The 23373-nt window shown below is 37.8% G+C and overlaps 2 protein-coding genes across 4 annotated transcripts in view; both read left to right on the forward strand.

Moving 5' to 3' along the window:
* Positions 1–16899, forward strand: part of gpr55a (G protein-coupled receptor 55a) — a 17031-nt gene extending 132 nt beyond the window's left edge. The window contains exons 1-3 of one of the 3 annotated variants that reach the window (XM_079610268.1): positions 5127–5360; positions 5457–5666; positions 13940–16899. In XM_079610268.1, the coding sequence (XP_079466394.1) occupies positions 5648–5666; positions 13940–14937 (1017 nt within the window). In that variant the 5' untranslated portion in view covers positions 5127–5360; positions 5457–5647 and the 3' untranslated portion in view covers positions 14938–16899. Of the gene's footprint in view, positions 1–5126; positions 5667–13939 lie in introns of those variants that run through there. The other 2 variants (XM_079610269.1, XM_079610267.1) reach the window with 2 other exon arrangements.
* Positions 16900–19188: 2289 nt separating this feature from the next.
* lpar5b (lysophosphatidic acid receptor 5b) lies at positions 19189–22090 on the forward strand. The gene has a single exon (XM_079609570.1). The coding sequence runs from the start codon at positions 19551–19553 to the stop codon at positions 20496–20498; it is 948 nt and encodes a 315-aa protein (XP_079465696.1). The 5' UTR covers positions 19189–19550; the 3' UTR covers positions 20499–22090.
* Positions 22091–23373: the final 1283 nt, after the last annotated feature.

The following is a 23373-nucleotide window of genomic DNA, read 5'->3' on the forward strand; positions in this document are numbered from 1 at the left end:
AAAAGTTGAAAAGTTATTATTTAATATCTAAAAATGTTTAAAAAAAAACTTTTTATCTTTAGCAGTAAGATTTGGGTGTGCATTTTCTGTGTGTGTGTGTATGTGTGTGTGTGTGTGTGTGTGTGTGTGTGTGTGTGTGTGTGTGTGTGTGTGTGTGTGTGTCGGTGTGTGTCGGTGTGTTCAGAGGTAGGGGGTGTATAAACAAAGCCTTCTGTCGGTATTGAGTTTTCGGGATGGAATGTGGATTCACTGAATCCCGTGGTTGCGTAACGCCAGTGGAAAGGGCGAAGCGTCAATGTGACAGGCGCTCCTCTCTCTTATAAACTTCACCTGTGAAGAACAGGTGTGCCGCTAGATGAAACACTGCCCAGCCTTGTCTAAAGGATCATCAGCAGTGTGATCGAAGTCCGTGTGGCGTGATAAGAGATTTACCTCTAGAATGCTTATCCATGCAAATATTGTTTGTGCTGTTACTCTGGTCTTTCGGCTAACATAGTTTATAATTAGTTAATATAATTTTAAATATGGCTGGATGGCTGGAAAACTAGCTGAAGATCAGCGTAGCAAGGTTGTGAGAACAAAATTAGTGTGTCCCAAATTGTAGTAGACTATGTTCAAAATGGTATTCAAAAGATACGCGGATGGTCTGCTTTTTGGTCACACTCTGGTTAATATTGTCCACAAACCATTGCGTTGAACGAGGATTCGATCAGAACATAGGCCGTTTCTCAATACGCGTTCTTTAGGGATCTTCATCCTAGTGTACTTGTACTACAATCATCATCAACTGTCAACAAGTCCGATTCCAATACTCAAGAACGCAAATACAGTGAGCTCATGAAAGTACCCGGATGTGTTCTTGATATCGAGGATGCATCGAATGCAGACTTGAGAGAATCGAACCGTTAAAGTTCCCCTGTTGTAAAAATCAAGTTTTTAATGTTGTTTATGTCTATGACGAACCATGTGTAAATTCATAAGTCAACACCGTTGCTGAGTATTTTCTCCTTAGAACTGCAGTGAACCAAAAGGCAGTCTCTAAGACAAGGTTAGAAATCGCTGGCGTTTCTGACGTCACAAACTACCTTGTAACCAATCAGGCCAACGAGTGATCGTCAACGAGTGGATCTCTGAGCTAGTGCGAGTGAGTGGAGGCGGGGCTCATTTGCATATTCATAGAACGGCATTTACTAAATGGGGCAAGGGTGTAGAGTTATAAGTGTATAAGTTACAAGTAAATAAGTTTAACAGTTATTGACTAGGGGAACTTTAAAACATTAAAACTCCCAGAAGTCATCACAGATGGGCGACGTATGGAAGCCTGAAAGCTTATTCTCATTCAAGAGAAACAGATAGACATCTAAAGCCTGGGAAAACCCAGACCACTCTCAGTTGTAACTGAGTTAGGGTCTGGCAAAGCTCCATAGACAATTCATTTCCACAGGGGCGTCACCAATGGACGTTGGATAGATCTAAAACCAATCAGAGCGATGAATGACATGACGTATGCAGAGCGACGGAGAAACATCTCGAGACTCTCAGCAATTCTCTGTTTGTGTGAACGAAAATTTTCATTTTAAATCGCTTGAAACAGACGCGATAGCTGATTCGAACGAGTGATGTTGTGATGTTCCACGGCGGCATCCATCTTTGTAATGTACAAAATCTGCGTCACCGTCTCTGCTCTGTCGTCATCGCCCCAACGTTTCTGATTGGTGCCGCGATTTCGACGGATTGGAAATGGGTTTCAATGGGCTCTTTGCCAGACCCACTTGCAGAGCAAATCTAAATTTGCCGGAAGTGGTCTGAGTTTTCCCAGGCTAAGACATCTATGGATTAGAACTAAAAACACGGAAAAATAGTGTTAAAAACTACAAACACTAATGTGTGAGACCGACAGTTAAGTAGAGAGGTTTAAATAAAGGGGTTTGAGTGATTAATAATCAATAGCCTAACTAAACTGCCGAAAATATATAATATATCTAATAAAAAATATATATTTATTTATCTTATATATAAATAAATATATTGTTGTGTTATCCACAATAAATGTAATCTTTACCAGAATTGTGAACTTTTATTCATTAAGGCCCACCGGTGGGCCCAAAGTCATTAAATATTTAAAATAGTAATATCCTATATACTAAACATAAACTAATCTTGACAAACTATATATCATTTGAATGCTTACAATCTCTAGTTTTCATATTTGGCGACTGATTTCCAAAATAAATTACAGAGGAGCTGTAATTTATCAATTTGCAACAAGAATATTTTCATACTCGTGTTCAGTCCTTTATTTTGAAATAGTGATGAACATGAAAAATCATGAAAGAATGGTAGAAACCTCAGTTTGTTTTCATGCCAAGAGTTCAAAAGATAATAATAGTATAATAGTAATGTCAACTAGTGGAAAAGTTTGGTACTGCGCACAAACAAAATCTCACTGAAAGCTCTTTTTTTGAGATATCAACCTAAAATTTGAAACACAACTTGTTCAGACTTTTGGCTTTGATTTTTTTTGCAGTTTTAGAGTCACCCAGGTTTTGAAAAAATATATTTTATATAAAATATGAATCATTAAATGTTTTACATTGTATATTTTCATAAACTCAAACTTCTATAACTTTTTTTCTGTTTCACTTTCTTAATTTATTTCACTTCTACAAAAATCTGACAAATGTCTTTTTTAAAACAAGACAAATCTTATGTCTATATTCCAAAGCATTCTTGAATTACAAACATTTAAGTTCGGAATGTGCATTTTCATGTCTCTTCAAAAAAAGGGGGGTGACACTTAAAGGGTTAACTTTTAAATGCATCATTATGTGAACACATGAGGAGAGTCTCTACACGAAAGACCCACAACTGGCAGATCAACGTGCTACTTTATTTCTCTCCGATATAGGAAGTTAAAATAAATTGAATGTGGAGAATTTTAACTGTGACAAGATGATTGACAGGGCAGGTTAAAGGCCCACTGAAGTGCCTTGAAACGTGTAGCATTATTCAATGTGGTGAGGTAATTTCCACTGAAACAGGAAGACAGGGTGGAACATATCAAACAACCCCTCTGATTTGTTTTGTGGTCTAGGGCCGACTCGTGCATATGATCCGCTCTGTGCTCTCGTGTCTCTGGACCGGAGCAGACTGTGTGTGCGCTGAGGCGGTTCACGTGACACTAACGTGAGACCAGTCTTTATTTGCCCCAATGGAAAGCATATTTACACTGCCTGAATCGTTTAAATATATCTATACCCTATATAGTGCACTATGTGCCATTCACCATGTAGAACATAGTAATTGTGTGAACAACCCTGCGTCTCAGTGTCCATACTATCCTAAACAGTATGTAAGATTAAAATAAGTGTGTCAAAGCATATATGTTGAAAAGAGTATTGCCAGAAGTCCCCGGATGATCTACTATTTCCAGTAGATTTTCAAAGTGTGGATGCGTGCTCAATATAAAGTCTAATATTACCCACAACCCATTGCGCTTTGGAGGAGGAACTACAAAACATGGCGACCGAAAGTATGAGGTTTAGAAAAACGTTTGAGTGAAAGTTTAGAAAGTTTAAGTTTAATCAACGTGCTTCTGCATTTCTTCGCAGGAAATTAAATGTGGAGGATGTTAACTGTGACGAGATGATTGACAGGCCAGTTTACTGTGACAGGATGCTATAGAGAGCAACCATTAAAGACACAATTGAATGGCCCTGTCCCAAATGGCACACTCCGGACTTGTGGACTTCCTCAGAGTCCACACTTTGGTGACGTCATGTAGTGCAGACCTATAGGGCCCTTGGCGCGAGTGCACGAGGGCGCATTGAGAGGTATTTTTGGGACAGACTCGATCGTCACGCCGGAAATAGGAAGACGGTCCGGTTGTTGTTTAACTATGATATTTCTACATTTACATATGACTCTGTAAAGCCCTGACATTCGGTTCTATTTATTTAATGAATCATAATGCGATCGTAGCCTATTATTCAGCAAGCTATTTATGTTTATATTAAATATAAATATATATTTATGTTTGAGACATCAACCACTGGTTGATGACCATAATGTTAAACTGTAGGTAACAACTGGTAAAATGTACACCTAGGTCATACAAACCATAATGATATTTACACTTAAATATTTTCTTCTCAGCCATGTTAACAATTGTCCGTGAGCGAAAGCTCCTCCCATCCGTTGTCCGATTGGCCTTTCGCAAGAATTCTAGGGTAGTTAAAGTGCGTGAAGCCTGCATCTATGCGGGCTTCGCGGAAGACCGCTTCAAGGGTACAAAGGGGGCGCTGCTGAGCACATTTCAGAGCGTTAAAATGATAAATGGGACGGTCTATGGACTCGTTTTTAAGTCCACGAGACCGTAAGTCCACATGAAGTGCGCCATTTGGGACAGGGCCTATGACGTGATAGTATGTCTCAAAGCTGGTCTACTCTTCTGCTACATATACTCAAAAGTATGTTATTTTTCTTCACAAAAAGAGTACATACTTTTAGGGCGTAGTATACATTAGGTGAATTGAGACGCAGCACAAGTGAGGGATTTAAGCTGCAGCTTCAGCTCTATGTATAATGGGGGGGCATGCTGTAGATTCAAGAGAGCATTTGATTGGACAGAAAATCTAATGAGAACCTGAAGTGCAGATGTCATCCAAATCATTGATCCATATTGTGAGAGACAGTACGTTTTGAATGCTTATATCTTCTAAATGCAAAAATGTGTCATTGTTTTGGAGCACACCAGTTTATAGATAACCTTAAGGTTAACATAGGCTACTCATGCTAAAAGACAACAACTTTTTGATTTCATGGGGACTTTAAACGGTGATATGATGCAAGTAGCCTAACAGGGAGACAGAGAAGTCCGTTATGACAAGGTAGTCCCAAAGCTTGCCTACTATTCTGTTACACACTCAAACTCTTATATACTGTCTATGCACTCAAAACGTTTCTTCACAAAAACAGTAGGCTACTGCCTACTTGTAGGGCATAGTAAGTAGGCTATGCACGCAATGGTTTTGCGAGTCAGTAAGCGGAACATGAGATCTTGAGATATATGTCGTCATCTGGTGTTGAGGTTTGGTATTTGGCACACTATTGCACTATTGTAGTCTAGGCTACTTCTTTACTACTGTTGTTCCTCGTTTATGTTGCGTTGCTGCCGTGAGAAAAAGTTGAATGTGGCCAATTAGAATGAAGTCAAAGTGGATTCGGTCTTGCAGTGCCATTTTTTATTTAGCTATAAAAGTTATTAGTTCGTCTCTTGTTAGCTGGGTTCCAACTTTGACATCTCAAATAAATTGTGTCAAAGTGGCATATAATTTGGCACAACATGACTTAAAGCATTGGTGAGTGAAGTGTTAGGCTAATATTTGACATCTCACTAAACCCACAAACCAACATGCGCGCGTGAGCGCTTCTTCTAACAGTTTCTCTCTTGTCAGATAAAACACCAGTTTCTGTCTGACAGCAGAGTTGCTCTGCAGCGGAAACAAAAGAAACAGAACTCATCCAACAGACACGCAATGCTGAGACATTTTCACAGATCAACTCCCGCGAGGGTCTACAACCTGCCCTGAAGTCTGGATAATGGCAGACGTACACCACCGGGAAAAATAATTTACTAACAGTGGGAATGAGCTCCAACCATTCATGTAAGTAACCGCGAATCTACCGTTCATTACAACAATGTATAGCTACTATAACCGCAGTTTCCGACTAAATCAAGCGATAGCTGTACGATTGTAATAAACTCAAGACCGTTTTTCAGAGTCATTCTGACATGTTGGCTTATTTTATTACAGTTAAAAACTTACTTGATAATTTGTCACAATAATTTCTGTAGTCTAATTTACTTGATTTTTGAGTTTCAAGTTAGGCTACTGGATTTTCTTCATCAGTAATTTAATTCAAAGTGGTAAACGTATAAAATAAACAAGGCTAAATGGTTCAAACTCAATGTGGTTATTGGACAAAAGAAGAAAATTAGGGGGGGAAACACAGTAAGAAAAAATATCCCACGGAGACCACATTTCCATTTGCCGCCTTTTATCGTTATATCATCAGAGAATTTCCAGCAATCGGTGTTTGATCTGAAGACACCATACACAGGCGGCAGGCATAACCTCTGGAGACATTTGACCAATCTTGCGTTCGGATGGAAAGCAAAGCAGCCCTCTTGAATCTCAAGTTAATCTTAGTCAGAAGATGCATTTATCTATTTGACCCATTTGTAATTTAAATCACATTTAAAAGCTGACCATGTTTCTCCGTGATAATTCTGTATTTTAATAATGATACCCGGATGCGGTTAGTTCCAGCCAAGGCTATTTGCATGTATTTTCATACATTGTTTGTTTTTAGATCAGATGAGACAAGGGATATGAGTTTCATCTCTCTTTACACCTCAGGGTTGGTAGCCTACTCACAGAAAAATTCAATAATTCTATGTTCAGATATGTTTAACTTGAATTATAACATTAGTAAATGCATAACTGTAACACTTTATTTGATAGTCCACTTTAGACATTCTACTAACTATTAGTAACTTTGCAATTACATGTCTACTACTACCAGTCACTAGAGTATTAGTAGACTGTCTGCTTAATATCGGCTAACACTTTATTTTGATGCCCACAACAAACATTCTACTGACTATAAGTAGCTTTTCAAGTAGCCTACATGTAAACTTATTCTACTAACCTGAACCCAACTGTCTACTAATATGTAAGGAGAGTTAACTGACATGTAGGCTACTTGCAAAGTTACTTAGAATGTCTAAAGTGGACTATCGAGATTAAGTAACTTTTTCAATATGTACTGTATATAAAAAAAAATATTATTCAGGATAGACAAGGCAGGGAAGTTGGAAACTTTAGCTTGCTGTTCTGAAAATTAAACCTCCAGGCTCAGTATTAAAACCATCATATTAAAAATTGGCACATAAAACATGTGACACAGACTATTTTTTACACAAAAGTACTATCAGGTTGATGTGTTAAAAAAAATGTAGGCAAAACAACATAACAGGATATGCTGCCACCACAATGGCACAAACACACGGGTAGAGCATCCAGAGTGGTTGGTCTCGGCATACATGAGTAAACTAAAACCATGATGTCACTAGTGTACATATATCTTCTTCTGTCACATGTGCCGTTTCATAGCAAGCAACACTGTCAATTTTCCATCCCCCAAAAAATGGTTTCCGTCTTGCTTTCATTAACATGTCTAAATATTAAAGTCAGACACTTGTGTTTCAGCCTTTAATGAAGTCAAACCCAAAGAAGTTAGCTTTTTAGAAGAACAATCAACATGTTGAAATTCAAAACACCATCGCACAGTCATTTTTGTTCATGTCAATAATAACTATTGTGGGCTCATCATAATAGGTGGAGTGTTGGTCCATAACTAATTCATAAAGTCTGCTATACAACCAATGAGCCATATAACAGACCATTGCGCATATTTATTTAGGCAGACAGTATTGATTGTGGTGTAGGTGTGTTTGTATTCATGTAAATATGATCTGTACGATGAGGTGTCACTACATTGAATATTTGCAATTTTAGAAATTCATGTCAAAACTATTGAATTGATCAGTAATCTTAATTATAAACATCACATACCAGTTACAGCATCATCGTACATTTACATGATTTCCCCCGATTATATGTTTTCATCAACTGTAAAAAGGTAGATTTTCAGTATAAATGGTGGAAGATAAGAAACTGTTTGCACCAAATATAAAAAACAATAAGTAACATCTGCCATCCGATTTCTCACCTATTGTTCCAAATCTGTATGTTTTTTGGCCAAATGTTTGCAATTCTTTGCTCTGCAGTGGCCAACTTTTGGCGGATTTAAAAGCAGATGTGATGCTTATTTTATATGTGATAAAAACACTTACATTAACTCTTCCGTTAAAATGTATAATTTTTACAGCTGTTTTAGAGTTATGGCCTCGCATCGTCATAGCTGTCAAATATGATATACACTAATATTCTCTTCTGCTCACCAAGGCTGCATTTATTTAAACAAATAGTTAAAACAGTAATATTGTGAAAAATTATTACAGTATAAAATAACTGTTTTTCTATTTGAATATTAGAATGTAATTTATTCCTGTGATCAAAGCTGTATCCAACATCATTACTCCAGTCTTCAGTGTCACATGATCCTTCAGAAATTATTCTAATATGATGATATGATGCTCAAGAAACATTTATTATTATTTTCAAAGTTGAAAACATATTCATATTTTTGTGGAAACTGTGATAAATGTTTTTTCAGGATTCTTTGAGAACAGCTTTAAAAAAAAATAGAAATCTTGGTAACACCTTAAAATAATGTTCAATTCAATTCAATTCAAATTTATTTGTATAGCGCTTTTCACAATACATATTGTTTCAAAGCAGCTTTACAGAAAATGCATTTCAGAAATGTACATACAGAAATACAGTTAGTTAATCATGTATAAATTTAGGGCATAACATATCGCCGGCGTTGGGTCGTCTCTTCACAGGCGTCGGGTCGTCTCTTCACAGGCGTCGGGTCGTCTCTTCACAGGCGTCGGGTCGTCTCTTCACAGGCGTCGGGTCGTCTCTTCACAGGCGTCGGGTCGTCTCTTCACAGGCGTCGGGTCGTCTCTTCACAGGCGTCGGGTCGTCTCTTCACAGGCGTCGAGTCGTCTCTTCACAGGTGTAGGGTCGTCTCTTCACAGGCGTCGAGTCGTCTCTTCACAGGCGTCGAGTCGTCTCTTCACAGGCGTCGAGTCGTCTCTTCACAGGCGTAGGGTCGTCTCTTCACAGGCGTCGAGTCGTCTCTTCACAGGCGTCGGGTCGTCTCTTCACAGGCGTCGGGTCGTCTCTTCACAGGCGTCGAGTCGTCTCTTCACAGGCGTCGGGTCGTCTCTTCACAGGCGTCGAGTCGTCTCTTCACAGGCGTCGGGTCGTCTCTTCACAGGCGTCGAGTCGTCTCTTCACAGGCGTCGAGTCGTCTCTTCACAGGCGTAGGGTCGTCTCTTCACAGGCGTCGAGTCGTCTCTTCACAGGCGTCGAGTCGTCTCTTCACAGGCGTCGGGTCGTCTCTTCACAGGCGTCGAGTCGTCTCTTCACAGGCGTCGGGTCGTCTCTTCACAGGTGTAGGGTCGTCTCTTCACAGGCGTCGAGTCGTCTCTTCACAGGCGTCGGGTCGTCTCTTCACAGGTGTAGGGTCGTCTCTTCACAGGCGTCGAGTCGTCTCTTCACAGGCGTCGAGTCGTCTCTTCACAGGCGTCGGGTCGTCTCTTCACAGGTGTAGGGTCGTCTCTTCACAGGCGTCGAGTCGTCTCTTCACAGGCGTCGAGTCGTCTCTTCACAGGCGTCGAGTCGTCTCTTCACAGGCGTCGAGTCGTCTCTTCACAGGCGTAGGGTCGTCTCTTCACAGGCGTCGAGTCGTCTCTTCACAGGCGTCGGGTCGTCTCTTCACAGGCGTCGGGTCGTCTCTTCACAGGTGTAGGGTCGTCTCTTCACAGGCGTCGAGTCGTCTCTTCACAGGCGTCGAGTCGTCTCTTCACAGGCGTAGGGTCGTCTTTTCACTGGCGTCGAGTCGTCTCTTTATAGGCGTTGGGGCATCTGAAGTCTCCATGAGAGGCTGGATACATAACTGCAGCTGACGAACTCTATTTGAGTTAACAACAAAAAAGGCATAGCTTTTTGTATAGCATAGCTGCTGTTCATAAAATGAATGCATTTGATCTGATTTAACTGTAGTATAAAAGGTATGAGATGCATTATGTGAATGCTTGGCTAAAGAGATGCGTCTTTAATCTAGTTTTAAACTGGGAGAGCGAGTCTGAGCCTCGGACAATATCAGGAAGGCTATTCCAGAGTTTAGGAGCTAGATGTGAAAACGCCCTCCCTCCTTTAGTGGACTTAGTTATCCTAGGTACGACCAGAAGCCTCGAATTTAGCGATCTTAAAGAGCGCGATGGATTGTAGAGCGATAGAAGATCCCTTAAATACACAGCAGCTAAACCATTTAGGGCTTTATAGGTCAGTAGGTCTTAATAGGTAACCAGTGTAGTGATGATAAGATCAGTGTTATATGATCATATTTTCTTGACCTAGTAAGAACTCTAGCAGCTGCATTTTGGACTAACTGTAGCTTGTTTACGGAGGATGCAGGAGCACCAGCTAATAAAGCATTACAGTAATCTAGTCTCGAGGTCATGAATGCATGAACTAACTTTTCTGCATCAGAAACTGAGAGCATGTTACGTAGCTTAGCAATATTTCTAAGGTGGAAAAAGGCTGTTCTTGTGACATTTGAAATATGATTTTTAAATGACAAGTTGCAGTCTAGTATAACACCCAGATCTTTTACTGTAGAGGATAAAGTAACAGGACGTCCTTCTAGATTAAGGTTGTATTGTAAGAGGTTTTGTGGGCAGTTTTTTGGACCAATCAGTAATACCTCCGTTTTATCTGAATTTAATAGAAGAAATTAGTTTAATAGAACTAATGTTCATTAGTTAACTTTAGTTAACTTCCTTAGTTAACATGAACTAAGAATGAACAATAATTCTACAGCACTAATTAATCTTAGTTAATATTAATTTCAACATTTACTAATACGTTATTAAAATCAAAGGTTGTATTTGTTAACATTAGTTAATGGACTGAACTAACATGAACAAACAATGAACAGCTGATTTAACAAATATTAATAAATACAGTAACAAATGTATTGCTTATTGTTAGTTCATGTTAGTAAATACATTAACTAATGTTAACTAATGAACCTCGTAAAGTGTTACCAAAATCTTTTGTGACATTATAAATGTATTTACTGTCGCTTTTGATCAACTTAATGCATCAACATTATGCCACAAATGCTTTAGATTGATCTTAACTTGTTCTTCAATCTGGAATATTTCTTTAACCCGTACGTTCTAAAAATGTTTCGCTAACGTTCCCATTAAAGTTACGTAAACGTTATTTCTGAATGTTCTCTGAACATTCAAAATGTCCAGTTTAAAAATAAAAATAAATCTTGTACGAACATTAAACCCTTAAGCAGAATATAGATGTAAGATTGGTAAGATTGGTCTTGTTTTAAAGAAGACATTTGTCAGATTTTTGTAGAAGTGAAATAAATTAAGGAAGTCAAACAGAAAAAAAGTTATAGAAGTTTGAGTTTATGAAAATATACAATGTTCAAAATTTAATTATTCATATTTTATATAAAATATATATTTTCAAAACCTGGAGGACTCTAAAAAAGCAACAAAAAATTAGCTTTCAGTGAGATTTTGTTTGGGCGCAGTACCAAACTGTTTCACTAGGTGACATTACTGCCCATATAAGGGCGCCTCCATTTCCATATGTTGTTTGAGTGATCTCAGTGATCTGAACCATTATTTTTACAATTTTCATACAATTTATGATGTAGACATCCTATTCAGAAGTATAGGATGGTTTGGCAAAAGTTTGGCAGATTTTGAAATTAATTTAACCTCTAAGAAACACAAAAATAACACGTATGTGCATTAGCCTATAGCTCGCTGCCACATCACAAATGCGTGAATCTATTATTTTTTTCTTTGTATTCAAAACATTTTCAGACCTTTTTTTCTAAAAGAATTGAATGGATGCTATCTTTTGAACTCTTGGCATGAAAATAAACTGAGGTTTCTACCATTCTTTCATGATTTTTCATGTTCATCACTATTTCAACATAAAGGTCTGAACATGCCTTAGGAGTATGCAAATATTATTGTTGCAAATTGATAAATTACGGCTCCTCTGTAATTTATTTGGAAAATCAGTCACCAAATATGAAAACTATATTGTAAGCTTTCAAATTATATATAGTTTGTCAAGATTAGTTTAGGTTTATTATAGGATACTGTTTTAAATATGTAATGGCTGTGCCAATATAAGGGGTTAAGGAAACATTCTATTTCATAAATTCTTCACACATTATAGGAATGTTACTTTTCCTATATCTTACTTTTAGGAATGTTACTTGGGTGTACACATAGATATATACACAAGACGTCGCCTTGGCTACGCAGTTCATTGGAATGAATGCGTCAATAGAGCCGCCATCATGGAACAGGGGAGCCCCTCCTCTTTAATGCATCAGCGTTAATGTAGGCAAAGGACTTATGGAAAAAAAATCACCATAAATCGTCATGAATGCGATTTTCTAGTTTTTTTTTTGGTTCGTTCCAACGGTCAGACGTATATTTACCATTGAGTCCAGAGAAAATTATTATTATTTTTTTTTTAATTTTTTACATTTTTCCTAGTTCATATTTTGTTCGTGTGAACATCCATACGCAGCACAAAAGTCCGGCATCATCCATGAATTCGAAGTACAGGCGGAGATAGCAGCGTTACCTAGCTACTTCCTATGACAAGACCCCTGTTCCAAGATGGCGGTGGTTTTGACGCATGCTTAGAACCCCAAGGCAAGATCTAGTGTATATATCTATGGGGTGTACAGTAGTACATACGAAAGCGCTATATAAATGCCTCATTCATTCATACATTCATACTTTTGAATGTTCTCTGAACATTCTGAAACAAGTACGGTTAACCCCTTATATTGGCACAGCCATTACATATTTAAAACAGTAATATCTTATACTAAACCTAAACTAATCTAGGTAACTATATATCATTTGAAAGCTTACAATCTCTAGTTTTCATATTTGGTGACTGATTTTCAAAATAAATTACAGAGGAGCCGTAATTTATCAATTTGCAACAATAATATTTGCATACTCCTAAGGCGTGTGCAGACCTTTATTTTGAAATAGTGATGAACATGAAAAATCATGAAAGAATGGTAGAAACCTGAGTTTGTTTTCATGCCAAGAGATCAAAAGATATCATCCATTCAATTCTTTTAGAAAAAAAGGTCTGAAAATGTTTTGAAAGAAAAAAAGAATAGATTCAGCATTGGTGATGTGGCAGCGAGCTATACATAGGCTACGTGTTCTTTTTGTGTTTCTTAGAGGTTGAATTCATTTTAAAATCTGCCAAACTTCCAATACTACTTCTGAATAGGATGTCTACTTCATAAATTGTATGAAAATTGTAAAAATAATGGTTCAGATCACTGAGATCACTCAAACAACATATGGAAATGGGGGCGCCCATATATGGGCAGTAATGTCAACTAGTGGAAAAGTTTGGTACTGCGCCCAAACAAAATCTCACTGAAAGCTTATTTTTCAACCCTAAAATTTGAAACACAGCTTGTTCAGATTTTTGGCTTAGATGTTTTTGCATTTTTAGAGTCCTCCAGGTTTTGAAAATATATATTTAATATAAAATATTAATTATACATTTTTTTACATAGTACATTTTCATAAACTCAAACTTCTATAACTTTCTGTTTAACTTTCTTAATTTATTTCACTTCTACAAAAATCTGCCAAATGTCTTCTTTAAAACGAGACCAATCTTACATCTATATTCCAAAGCATTCTTGAATTACAACCATTTAACTTCGGAATGTGCATTTTCATGTCTATTAAAAAAAAGGGGGTGCCGCTTAAGGGCTTTAACTTTATTTTAAGGTGTCATTGTTACAGTGTAATTATATATTTAAGTACTGAGTAATATTAATTAATTACATGTACTTACTATAGGGTTAGGGTAGGATTAGGGTTTGGTTGAGGGTTAGTTGCATGTAATTATGCATCATTTACTGTTAAGTACATGTAACATATATGTAACAAGTACACTGTCAAATAAAGTGTTTCCGTAGTTGTTTTGAGGGCGTTATTAAAGACCAGATGAATTTGAGCAAAAGTTGTATTAATGTTACTTGAAGAACGTTTGTTCTTAACTTTTGACAGAACCTAGCCGAAGTTCTGAGAACATTCCCCGTTAGCTGGGATACTAACCTCTCTTTTTCTCTTCCTCCATAGCAGACTCCTGTGACGGGGTGTGCTGGGTCCAGTGGTGCGTGTATGTGCCCATTCTGGTCTTCGGCCTCCCCCTGAACCTGGCCGCTCTGTGGCTGCTGCTCTTCCGTGTTCGCCGCTTGAGCGAATCCACGGTTTATCTCATCAACCTGATCATCAACGACGGCCTGCTGATCCTGTCGCTGCCCTTCAAGATACACGCGTACAAGAAGGAATGGACTCTTGGTAATACCTTCTGCTCCCTGCTGGAGAGCCTGCTCTACGTCAACATCTACGGCAGCATCATGCTGAGCATGTGCATCGCGGTCGACCGCTACATCGCTCTCCAGTTTCCATTCGCTGCGCTTCGTTTGCGTTCTCCGCGCAAGGCGATGCTCGTGTGCCTGGTCGTGTGGATGATGGTCTTTGGATGCAGCATCCCCATCTTCAATCTTCACGAAGAACCCAACGCCACGTCTACGACTTTCTGCTTCCAGCAATTCTCCAACAGGACTTGGTCCAAAAGTTGGATTCTGGTTTCAATGGAGACGGTGTTTTGCAGCAGCACCTTGTTGATGGTGTTCTGCTCCGTGCGCGTGGTGCAGATTCTGCACAACCTGAGGAAACGCAATCCAGGCGATGCCAAACTGCGCAACAACAAGAGCATGAAGATCGTCTTCAGCAACCTGATGGTGTTCCTCATATGCTTCATTCCTTACCACATAGCGGTGCTGATATACTTCAATGCCAAGACAAGCAACTCACCCAGCATCGATCATCTGCGCTATTTTGTGCACATAAGCATATGTATTAGCAACGTGAACATCTTGGCAGATGGCGCGTGCTACTACTTCATTCTTAAAGAGAACCTGGAGTCTGCAAAGCGAGATAGGAGAATGGCTATATACGTCAGAGAGACGCGCATACGTTCAAAGAATCAAATGTTATTTGGAGAAACGCATAATGGTTCATCCACAGACACCGAGAAGATGGAAATATGTGTGGTTGCTGGTTTTACATAAAGACTTACAGGAAATTCAGGAAGACTGAACTGTAGGATGATTAATCCTATATAGTAACACAGCGAAGGAGGATAGTAGACAGCAAGACCAACACCATCTCATGAAAGTGCGTATCTATACCACAAATGTTATTTCTCGTACCATTTATACGCCAGAAATGGTTTTTGCATGCATATGCTACACACTGAAAACCCTTGGGTAGGATTAGGTGTGGGGAGTGCGTGCATATTACACGCCATAAGGTGCGTATCATATGCACGCAAAAAAATATTTTTGGCATATAAATGGCACGAGAAATAACATTCGTTGTATAGAGACACTTCCGTGAGATCGGGCTGGTAAGACACATGCTTGTAGAGATGAGCGGAGTGTGCTGGTGGATGGGAAGTACTGTATACCCAAATGATGTGTGAACATGTGACATAGGTCAATTTTTTAAAACAAAATTTTGCTGTATTTTTTTATCTTTTTTTTTTTATCACATAACACTTACAGCTTTTCTGAGCCAAGGAAGGTATACAATATTTTGGAGTGAATTTTACGTTTACTTTTAAAAAAAAGAGGTGTCCGGGTCACATTTTACCCCCAAATGTTTCATTTAAAAAATGAATGTATCTTTTTATGTTTTATTACTATGTTGGTACTCTCTAGTTTTTTGCATTGTGACATTATTTTCAAGACAGTAAGGCTAATTTTATCCTCCAATTCTCATTACTGTAATGCAAAATAAAACGTTTAATTCTCATTACTGTAACAGTAAAATTACTAGAAATATTAGAAAAATTATTTGAAATAATAGTCAATAATATAATAATAATAATAATCAAAGCCATGTGTTATTTTGAATTGAATTTAAAATTTATTTCATTTAAAAACATTACAAACAGCATTTTTTACACATGAATGTATGTTAAATATGTTTTACACATTAATATTGCATTCTCTGGCACAACCTCAACTTCATCGTTCTCAGCCACTCCCTCTGTCCGCTGATTGGACCTGTAAAAAAACTGAATCGAGAAAACCAGAAAACGCAAGAATATACAGCAATCCCAGATGTAGTTCTCAAGGAAATTGAAAATTGAATGTTTAATTTATCTTTAATTAATTTAATCTTTAATATTTCCTGAAAATGTCACAATGCAAAAAAAATAAAATAAAAAATAAATTAAAGTCCTAATTGTAGATTACATTTTGCTTGTTCAAAATATAAAATACTGTTCAATCAAATACATATTTAATCAAAGACAGTATTTTGAAACCTGATTTATGTAAGGAATGTGCACCTGTTTTCTTGATTTGTTTGGTCCAAACTCTGTTCCTCTTCTCGCCAGCAGAGGACGAACTTCTCCTTCAAGGATTTCCATAGCTTGTCAGCCAACAAGATATTTATAGCTCACATAAAGCCAGTTCAGTGACAGTGCTCATGTTATAAGAAATGATTAACTTTAACGCTATCTTCCTGCCACAGAATAACGTTTAAGTTGATGTCAAAGGTTCCCGTTCTAAAGCAGAAGCATTTGATTGAAATGTGCATAGAAATGTGTTACGAGTGGGTAAAGGTTAAATGCAATTGACAGGGAGTGTCTTGTTTTATAGCAGGGAAGTTTGACAAAACGCTACATTTTTGTATTTTATTTCAAGTCAAGTTGAATGCCATAACCCTGACTGAATGGGTTTTGTTCTACCAGCTAAAAGGTGCTCTGAATATCTATTTTATCATTTTAATAATATTATGCTGGTTCGATGTAGTCGAGTCATTTTATAGAAGTGTAGCTTGACTCTAATTTATCTATTATAATTACAAGGTTTAACTTTAGCTAGGGTTCCTCATGCAGCACTGGCGTTCACAGATGTTCAGACCTGTACTTCTGACTGTTGTCACCATCTCTCTTTGTCTGTTTGATACTCATGTTATTCATTACAATAAATAACACTTTGTAATAAAATATGTGTATACCATTTGAGGCGTATTTGTTTAGCTTCCTTTCTAGATGATTTTCAGTGCGGCTACAGAAATCATTCTGATCTGTACAATATAACCCACACGAAGACTTATTTTTAGCTGTGGTAATGTGTTAGGTAAGGTGCTCTTGCATTTTTTTGTGTGTGTGTGTGTTTTCTCGAGTGCTTTTTGCTTGAGCACAACACAACTACACTAACATACATTCTCTTAAAGCTGAAAGGTTGACCTGTTCGGTTAAATTTATTCTTCTTAAATATCAAGTTGGGACATGTAGACATATCAGTTAGAATTTATGTACAATTTATTAACCATATGGCTATATTTACAAATATAATTTGATATTTGGCTGTAGAAATGACATATAAAGGAGTATATATAATAGGTAGATGTGAAGTCAGGACACTGTGTGTGTGTGTGTGTGTGTACAGGTGAATTTTGGGATGATAACTGATTATAACTGATTTTTATAAATATGAAATTGAAATTTTACAATTTGCAGGAACATTTTTTGTAACAAATTCTAACATAACCCTTTAATATAATGGTTGGAGTGAATTTTCTGTTTACTTAAAGGGGCTATTTGTAGAATTCAGAAACGCTTGATATTAGCGACACCGGTGGCCATTAAAGGGGTCATCGGATGCCCATTTTCCACAAGTTCGTATGCTTCTTTAGAGTTTTCATGTAAAGTTTGTAACGCACGTGAACGTGCCTTTCAAAGTATACTTCTTTGGCAGTGAACGCGGAAAGACACGTATGGCGATCTAGTTTAGTCACTCACACATGTGCTGTTGTACGTGTGCGGATGTCGGCGGACATTCCTAATGATGAAAATGAAGTCAGGACAGAGCGCAGACGGCCGAAGTATACTATGGGCTTTAACGTGATTTAATGCCCACACTCACAGCAAAGTTAGTTTTCTTTATTAGCTTAGAAGTCAAAATAAGTTGGAAATAGCTTTGCAGAGATATAGCCTACTGTTAACGAATATCGCAACGTTTAGATTAATATGAAAATAGGCTTGTTCGACTTAGGCCTAATTCAGCACTGCACAGACCGATCGGCAGCTGACTTGAAGCAGTGCATGCAGGTTAAACATTTTTCGCCGACTTGATATAGCGACGACGCCACGTGACTGTGACGTATGCGATCAATGTACAGCGAGATTCGAGAGCAGTCGGGTGCAGTGCAGTTTCTCAAGAGCGGCTGCACGAGCTCTGATGACGACACCGCATGACAACGTTCACATAAGTTTCGTGTTTATTCTCACACCTTCAGTTCCGCTAAACGCTATATAATAATAATAATAATTCATTACATTTATATAGCGCTTTTCTCTGCACTCAAAGCGCTTTACATGGAAGGGGGAATCTCCTCAACCACCACCAATGTGCAGCATCACCTGGATGATGCGACGGCAGCCATATTGCGCCAGAACGCCCACCACACACCAGCTTACTGGTGGAGAGGAGACAGTGATGAAGCCAATTGATATATGGGGATGATTAGGAGGCCATGATGGACAGAGGCCACTGGGCAAATTTAGAAAGACATATTGGGATTTTTTGTGACCACAGAGAGTCAGGACCTCGGTTTAACGTCTCATCCGAAGGACGGCGATCTTTGACAGTATAGTGTCCCCGTCACTCTACTGGGGTGTTAGGACGCACAGACCACAAGGTGAGCGCCCCCTACTGGCCTCTTTAACCCCTCTTCCATCAGCAACCTAGTTTTCCCAGAAGGTCTCCCATCCAGGTACTGACCAGACTCAACCCTGCTTAGCTTCAGTGGGCAAACAGTCTTGAGCTACAGGGTGATATGGCTGCTGGCTCACAAATCTGCATTTTTATAACAGTAAAAGCACTTTTCATGTAGTTGCAATTTTATATTGTGTCATGTTTATCGAAATAAAAATCATTAACCTAGCCCACTTTATTGCTATTTAAATAGTATAAACGTCTGTGCATTTGACAAATATTGTATTAATTTCACTTCAGCTGTGATAAAGTAGTATAAGCAGGGAAGCAGAAAGTGTCTCTTTATTATAAATAATTTAATCAGTAATTATTTTTTTTACAGAAATAAACAAAAAATGTTCAAGTAGACTATGTATAGGCCAAAAATGTATTACCTTAAACGTAATTCGATTGATTTACAATTAATGAACGGATATTAATTTAAAAACATTGAAAAATATATTTTATACAGTAATACAGGTTAATAAAACAATAAAAAATTACATGTATTGTAATGATGAAAATCACTTTTGTTTTTTTTATTATTGTTTCGTGCGTTATAATTCCATGTGACATCTTAAGTCACATTGTGACAACATGACCCAAAGAGGTCAAAATGAGGTCAGTGAACTTTATAATTTTTCATTTTCTGAGCATTGACAAATGGAAATGTTCAACTTTTTGCAGCCAATACCTCATTTAAAATATGACTTCAAAAAAAAATTAACCTACCGTGAGAATTAGCACAAGCTCTGAAGAGGCGGAGAAACCCCCTCACCTAACATCCTTCCTCATAGTGTTTCATTTATCTCTGGGTTATCTCAAAACCGCTATTAAAATCCACCCAGAGGTCAACTAAAAACCGAGAGGCCAACTTCGACCCAGTCTTTCTGATCCCGTACGCCTGAAACATGTCTGGGAACACCAGCAACTCGTGCATTGAGGCACTCGAACCTTCCAACCGGTTCCTGGTGTCGGCTGTCGTGTATGGACTGGTTCTGGCCGTGGGTCTTCCCCTCAACACGGTGTCCCTGTGGATCCTCCTGCGCAGTCACGGGCTCCGGTCATCGTGCGCCGTGCTCATGGTGAACCTCGCCGCGTCCGACATGCTCCTCGCGCTCTCCCTGCCGCTGCGCGTCTACTTTTACGCAACGCTCCAGTGGCCTTTTGGAGTGGGCACGTGCACCGCTGCCATCATGCTGTTTCGCATCAACATCAGGACGAGCTGTATCTTCATCACTTTAATAAGCGTGGACCGGTTGGTCGCCCTGGTCTTCCCTCTGCGCTCCCGGTCTCTGCGAACCACCGCGTGCGCCTGCAAGTGTTGCGCGGTTGTGTGGGTCCTCATCATCCTCCTTTGCATCCCGGAGATTATACGTCTTCACAACAGCCTGAGAGAGTGCACCTACAACACACCGTGCTTCGAATTTCAGGTGCTCCCCAAGAGTTCGCCAATCTCCGCGTTCGCAGTCGGACAGGCGATCTTTCTATTAATTCTGCTGGTGGTCAATATCGTCTCCACGGTCGTGGTCATAGTCGCGCTGAGGAAGCGTCCCAGCACTGGCGCCGCCAAAGTCAACAACAAAATGAACGTGATACTGATTTTTGCAGTCAACATGTTGGTGTTTATGATATTTTTCCTGCCGTTTACTTTACAACTCTTGAAAACGCAGGACAAAGAAGGAACGTTTTTACGAGCGTTCATCTGCCTGGCGAGTGTCAACTGCTGCCTGGATCCGCTCATCTACTATTTCTCCCTGGACTCCTTCTGGCAGGACAAGGGGAAAAGACAAACGGATAAGGGAACGTATTCTCTCAGCAGGACGACGGAAAGGTTTCAAGTAGCTGGAAATAGTTAGGATATAGCCTACAGTAGACACTACGGAGACCCTAAGGGGACATGTCATGATGAAAAACAAACAAACAAAATACAATGCTTTAGCGTTCCCTCAAAAAAAGCACTTAATATGTTTTTCTCTTCGCAAAAGTTTGGCCTCATAAAAAACATTTGTGCCCTCAGAAATTTGATAAGAAAGAAAGTAATTATAAAACAATATAAGTGTTAAGGTATCTGGAACACTTAACACTTAAGTATCTGGGCACTTTATGGGTGTCAAACGTGATTAATAGATGTAGGCTACATGTGTTTAATCTTTGAGAACACCTGTCTGAACGTCAGAACTCATTTCATACACCATGAGAGGGTTAAACGGGTTAAAAAAAAAGAAGATGGTTGGATATTTTGTTTAAATGTCTTATTTAAACCTCCTAAGTGCTCTTAAATACACCACAAGCTATTGGATCTGTTTGGTTAGAATATCGAAATATCGTTGTCGTATAATAATTTAATTGCATTATATATTTTAACTGGCTTAGATGTAAAGACTTATCAGTGTTATTATCACATGTGGTTTTCAGAATATCTCCAACAGAGAAAAGTTATATTTTTGTTGATAATGTAGTAGCCTATAAAACATGTTATTAAGTGCATATATTGATATTTATTTTCACAGTGATGTCTAGTGAACCACATTGAAGCTATGCCTTTTTCCACTTCCTGTGTTAACAAGTTACCACTGTCAATGTATCCTCGCCGTTTTTAAAAGCAAAATATTTGGGTCTATAAAGACTTAAGAGGAATTTCTGTGTGCATCTTGGCAACGCACATCAGTCATAACCACAAAAATGTAAATTTTGTCTGTGGGTTTCGTCCATATACCATGAAGTCTGAGGTCAGGTGGGGATGCAGATGATCAGACTCAAACTTCAAACATCTGCTTATTTTTGTAAAGTTAATATTTAGGTGATTTTAAAGACCTTCTTAGATTTGTGTTAATGTCCAGCATAATTATGTTTTAGGACTTTTTTTGTTTCTTCATCTAAAAAGTCTTAAAAGTGACCTCTATAAATCACAATAATATATTTAAAAAAAAATCAACAATCAGCATGAATCTGATGTTTCCGGGGTTTCTCAATCAAGGTGTCTTTGATCATGTGAACTAATTGTTGTCATATTATATTAAAAGGGTGTTTATATTAATACCCTAGTTGACATACAGTATGTTTCAGTGTTTATGGTTAACATAAATTTTGTCAAACCATGTTGCATTGCAAGTGTCATATTTTCATGTTGAGTCATGTTTCCTGTTTGTTTCTCCCCTTGTGCCAAACAACTATACACTAATACAGAAATAGATTTCAATGTGACTGTTAAATATAAAAAGCAGAAGTGAAAATTGTAAACTATTTTCACCCGTTTTAGATTGACTAATGCAAAATAGTGTTTTTTTGTTGTTTTATAGCTGCCACACACCTAACAATCTTATATAATCCTAATAAACCCATTTGGTGAAAGTCTCAAGCATGACTTAACTGTTAAGAATTTGTTCTATAAACTGTGTTTAGATTGTGTAAACTAACACTGCTGATGCATATTTCATCAAATCCACCTTTTTCCTGCGTCCCATGATGCTTTGTGTGAATTAGGAGTGACTTCCGTTAAACTGTAAACTGGTAAAAGGTTCGCTTTATGAGTGTAATAATAAGCATTTTCAAAAACTGGGTACAATGAGATTACATTACATTACATTACATTACATTCTCTACTCACCCTTCAACCATCGACATGAAAAAATGACATTTAAAAGTGTCAAAGCTTGAACAAAGTACTTCAGCAGGCCATGAATAACCCCAAAAGCTAGATTCTATCAGCAGCAATATTACTGTTGTAAAATGTCAGTATTTTGTAACACGTTGCCTTAACCACAATGTTCATTAACTGGAACATTGAGTGATAATATTTCAAAATGCTTTCTGTTTTGACAGATAACAAATATTCTTAATATACCTGTTTCAGAATCATTCCTGTAAACACTGCCAATAGGGATTAGAAGTGAAAAGGGGATTTGAAATGATTAGTTTCTGTCTTTTTGAGTGTCAGTTCCCCATTGCTGAGTCTGCACATAATTCAAAACGCAGTCGACACGTCAGGAAAAAATGTGGACACAATAACATCAAAAATCATTACGTGATACAAAAGGTCAAAAGTCAGAAACAATGCGTTCAAATACCTTGAGTTATTATATTGCTCTCTGGGTTTTTGTCAGTAATATCTAGTTTACTCACATAAACAAAATAAAAAAATCAGTTCAATTAACCTTTTAAGCGTGAGTCATTCTACAGAAACGTCCACTTTTGGTATGGCAAGATGTCTTAAAATTGATTTATTATTCTAACATTTAAATTTAGACCACATTATTAGATTACCGTTTGACTTTATGAATACACATAAATTACAGCTAAATTATGTTTTATATATTTTTTTGCATTTATTTAAAGACCGCATGTTCCATTTTTTTTTTTTTTTTGTCACTGGTGTGTTACCTTGTTTGGCAATATTAAAGGTTTTTATGAAATATTATTTTTTTTAAAAATTCAGCACATGTAGTCAGAGTTACCAAAAAAATAATAATAATGCAACAAATAAGGAGATTATATTTTATTTATTTTAATCAGGTTTGTTAAAAGTGTGCTTGAATTAGGTTAGTTTGTTTGCACAACCATGTATTTGCTATAACAATGAAAATATTTGAAAACCAGTTAAAATCAAGTAATGATGCAATCCTTTAAATCTTAACTTTTGAGTGTAGCAAAATTAAATGGATGTACAATTATTATCATGTGAAATTGTTTTTAATGTGACAGAAAAAAAGACAGTAACACCAGTGACACAAT

The sequence above is a fragment of the Phoxinus phoxinus genome, assembly GCF_949152265.1.
Source record: "Phoxinus phoxinus genome assembly, chromosome: 4".
NCBI lineage: Eukaryota > Metazoa > Chordata > Actinopteri > Cypriniformes > Leuciscidae > Phoxinus > Phoxinus phoxinus.

Excerpts from the sequence above, each read along its gene's own strand:
- lpar5b (XM_079609570.1), top strand. The coding sequence starts at position 19,551 with ATGTCTGGGAACACCAGCAACTCGTGCATTGAGGCACTCGAACCTTCC.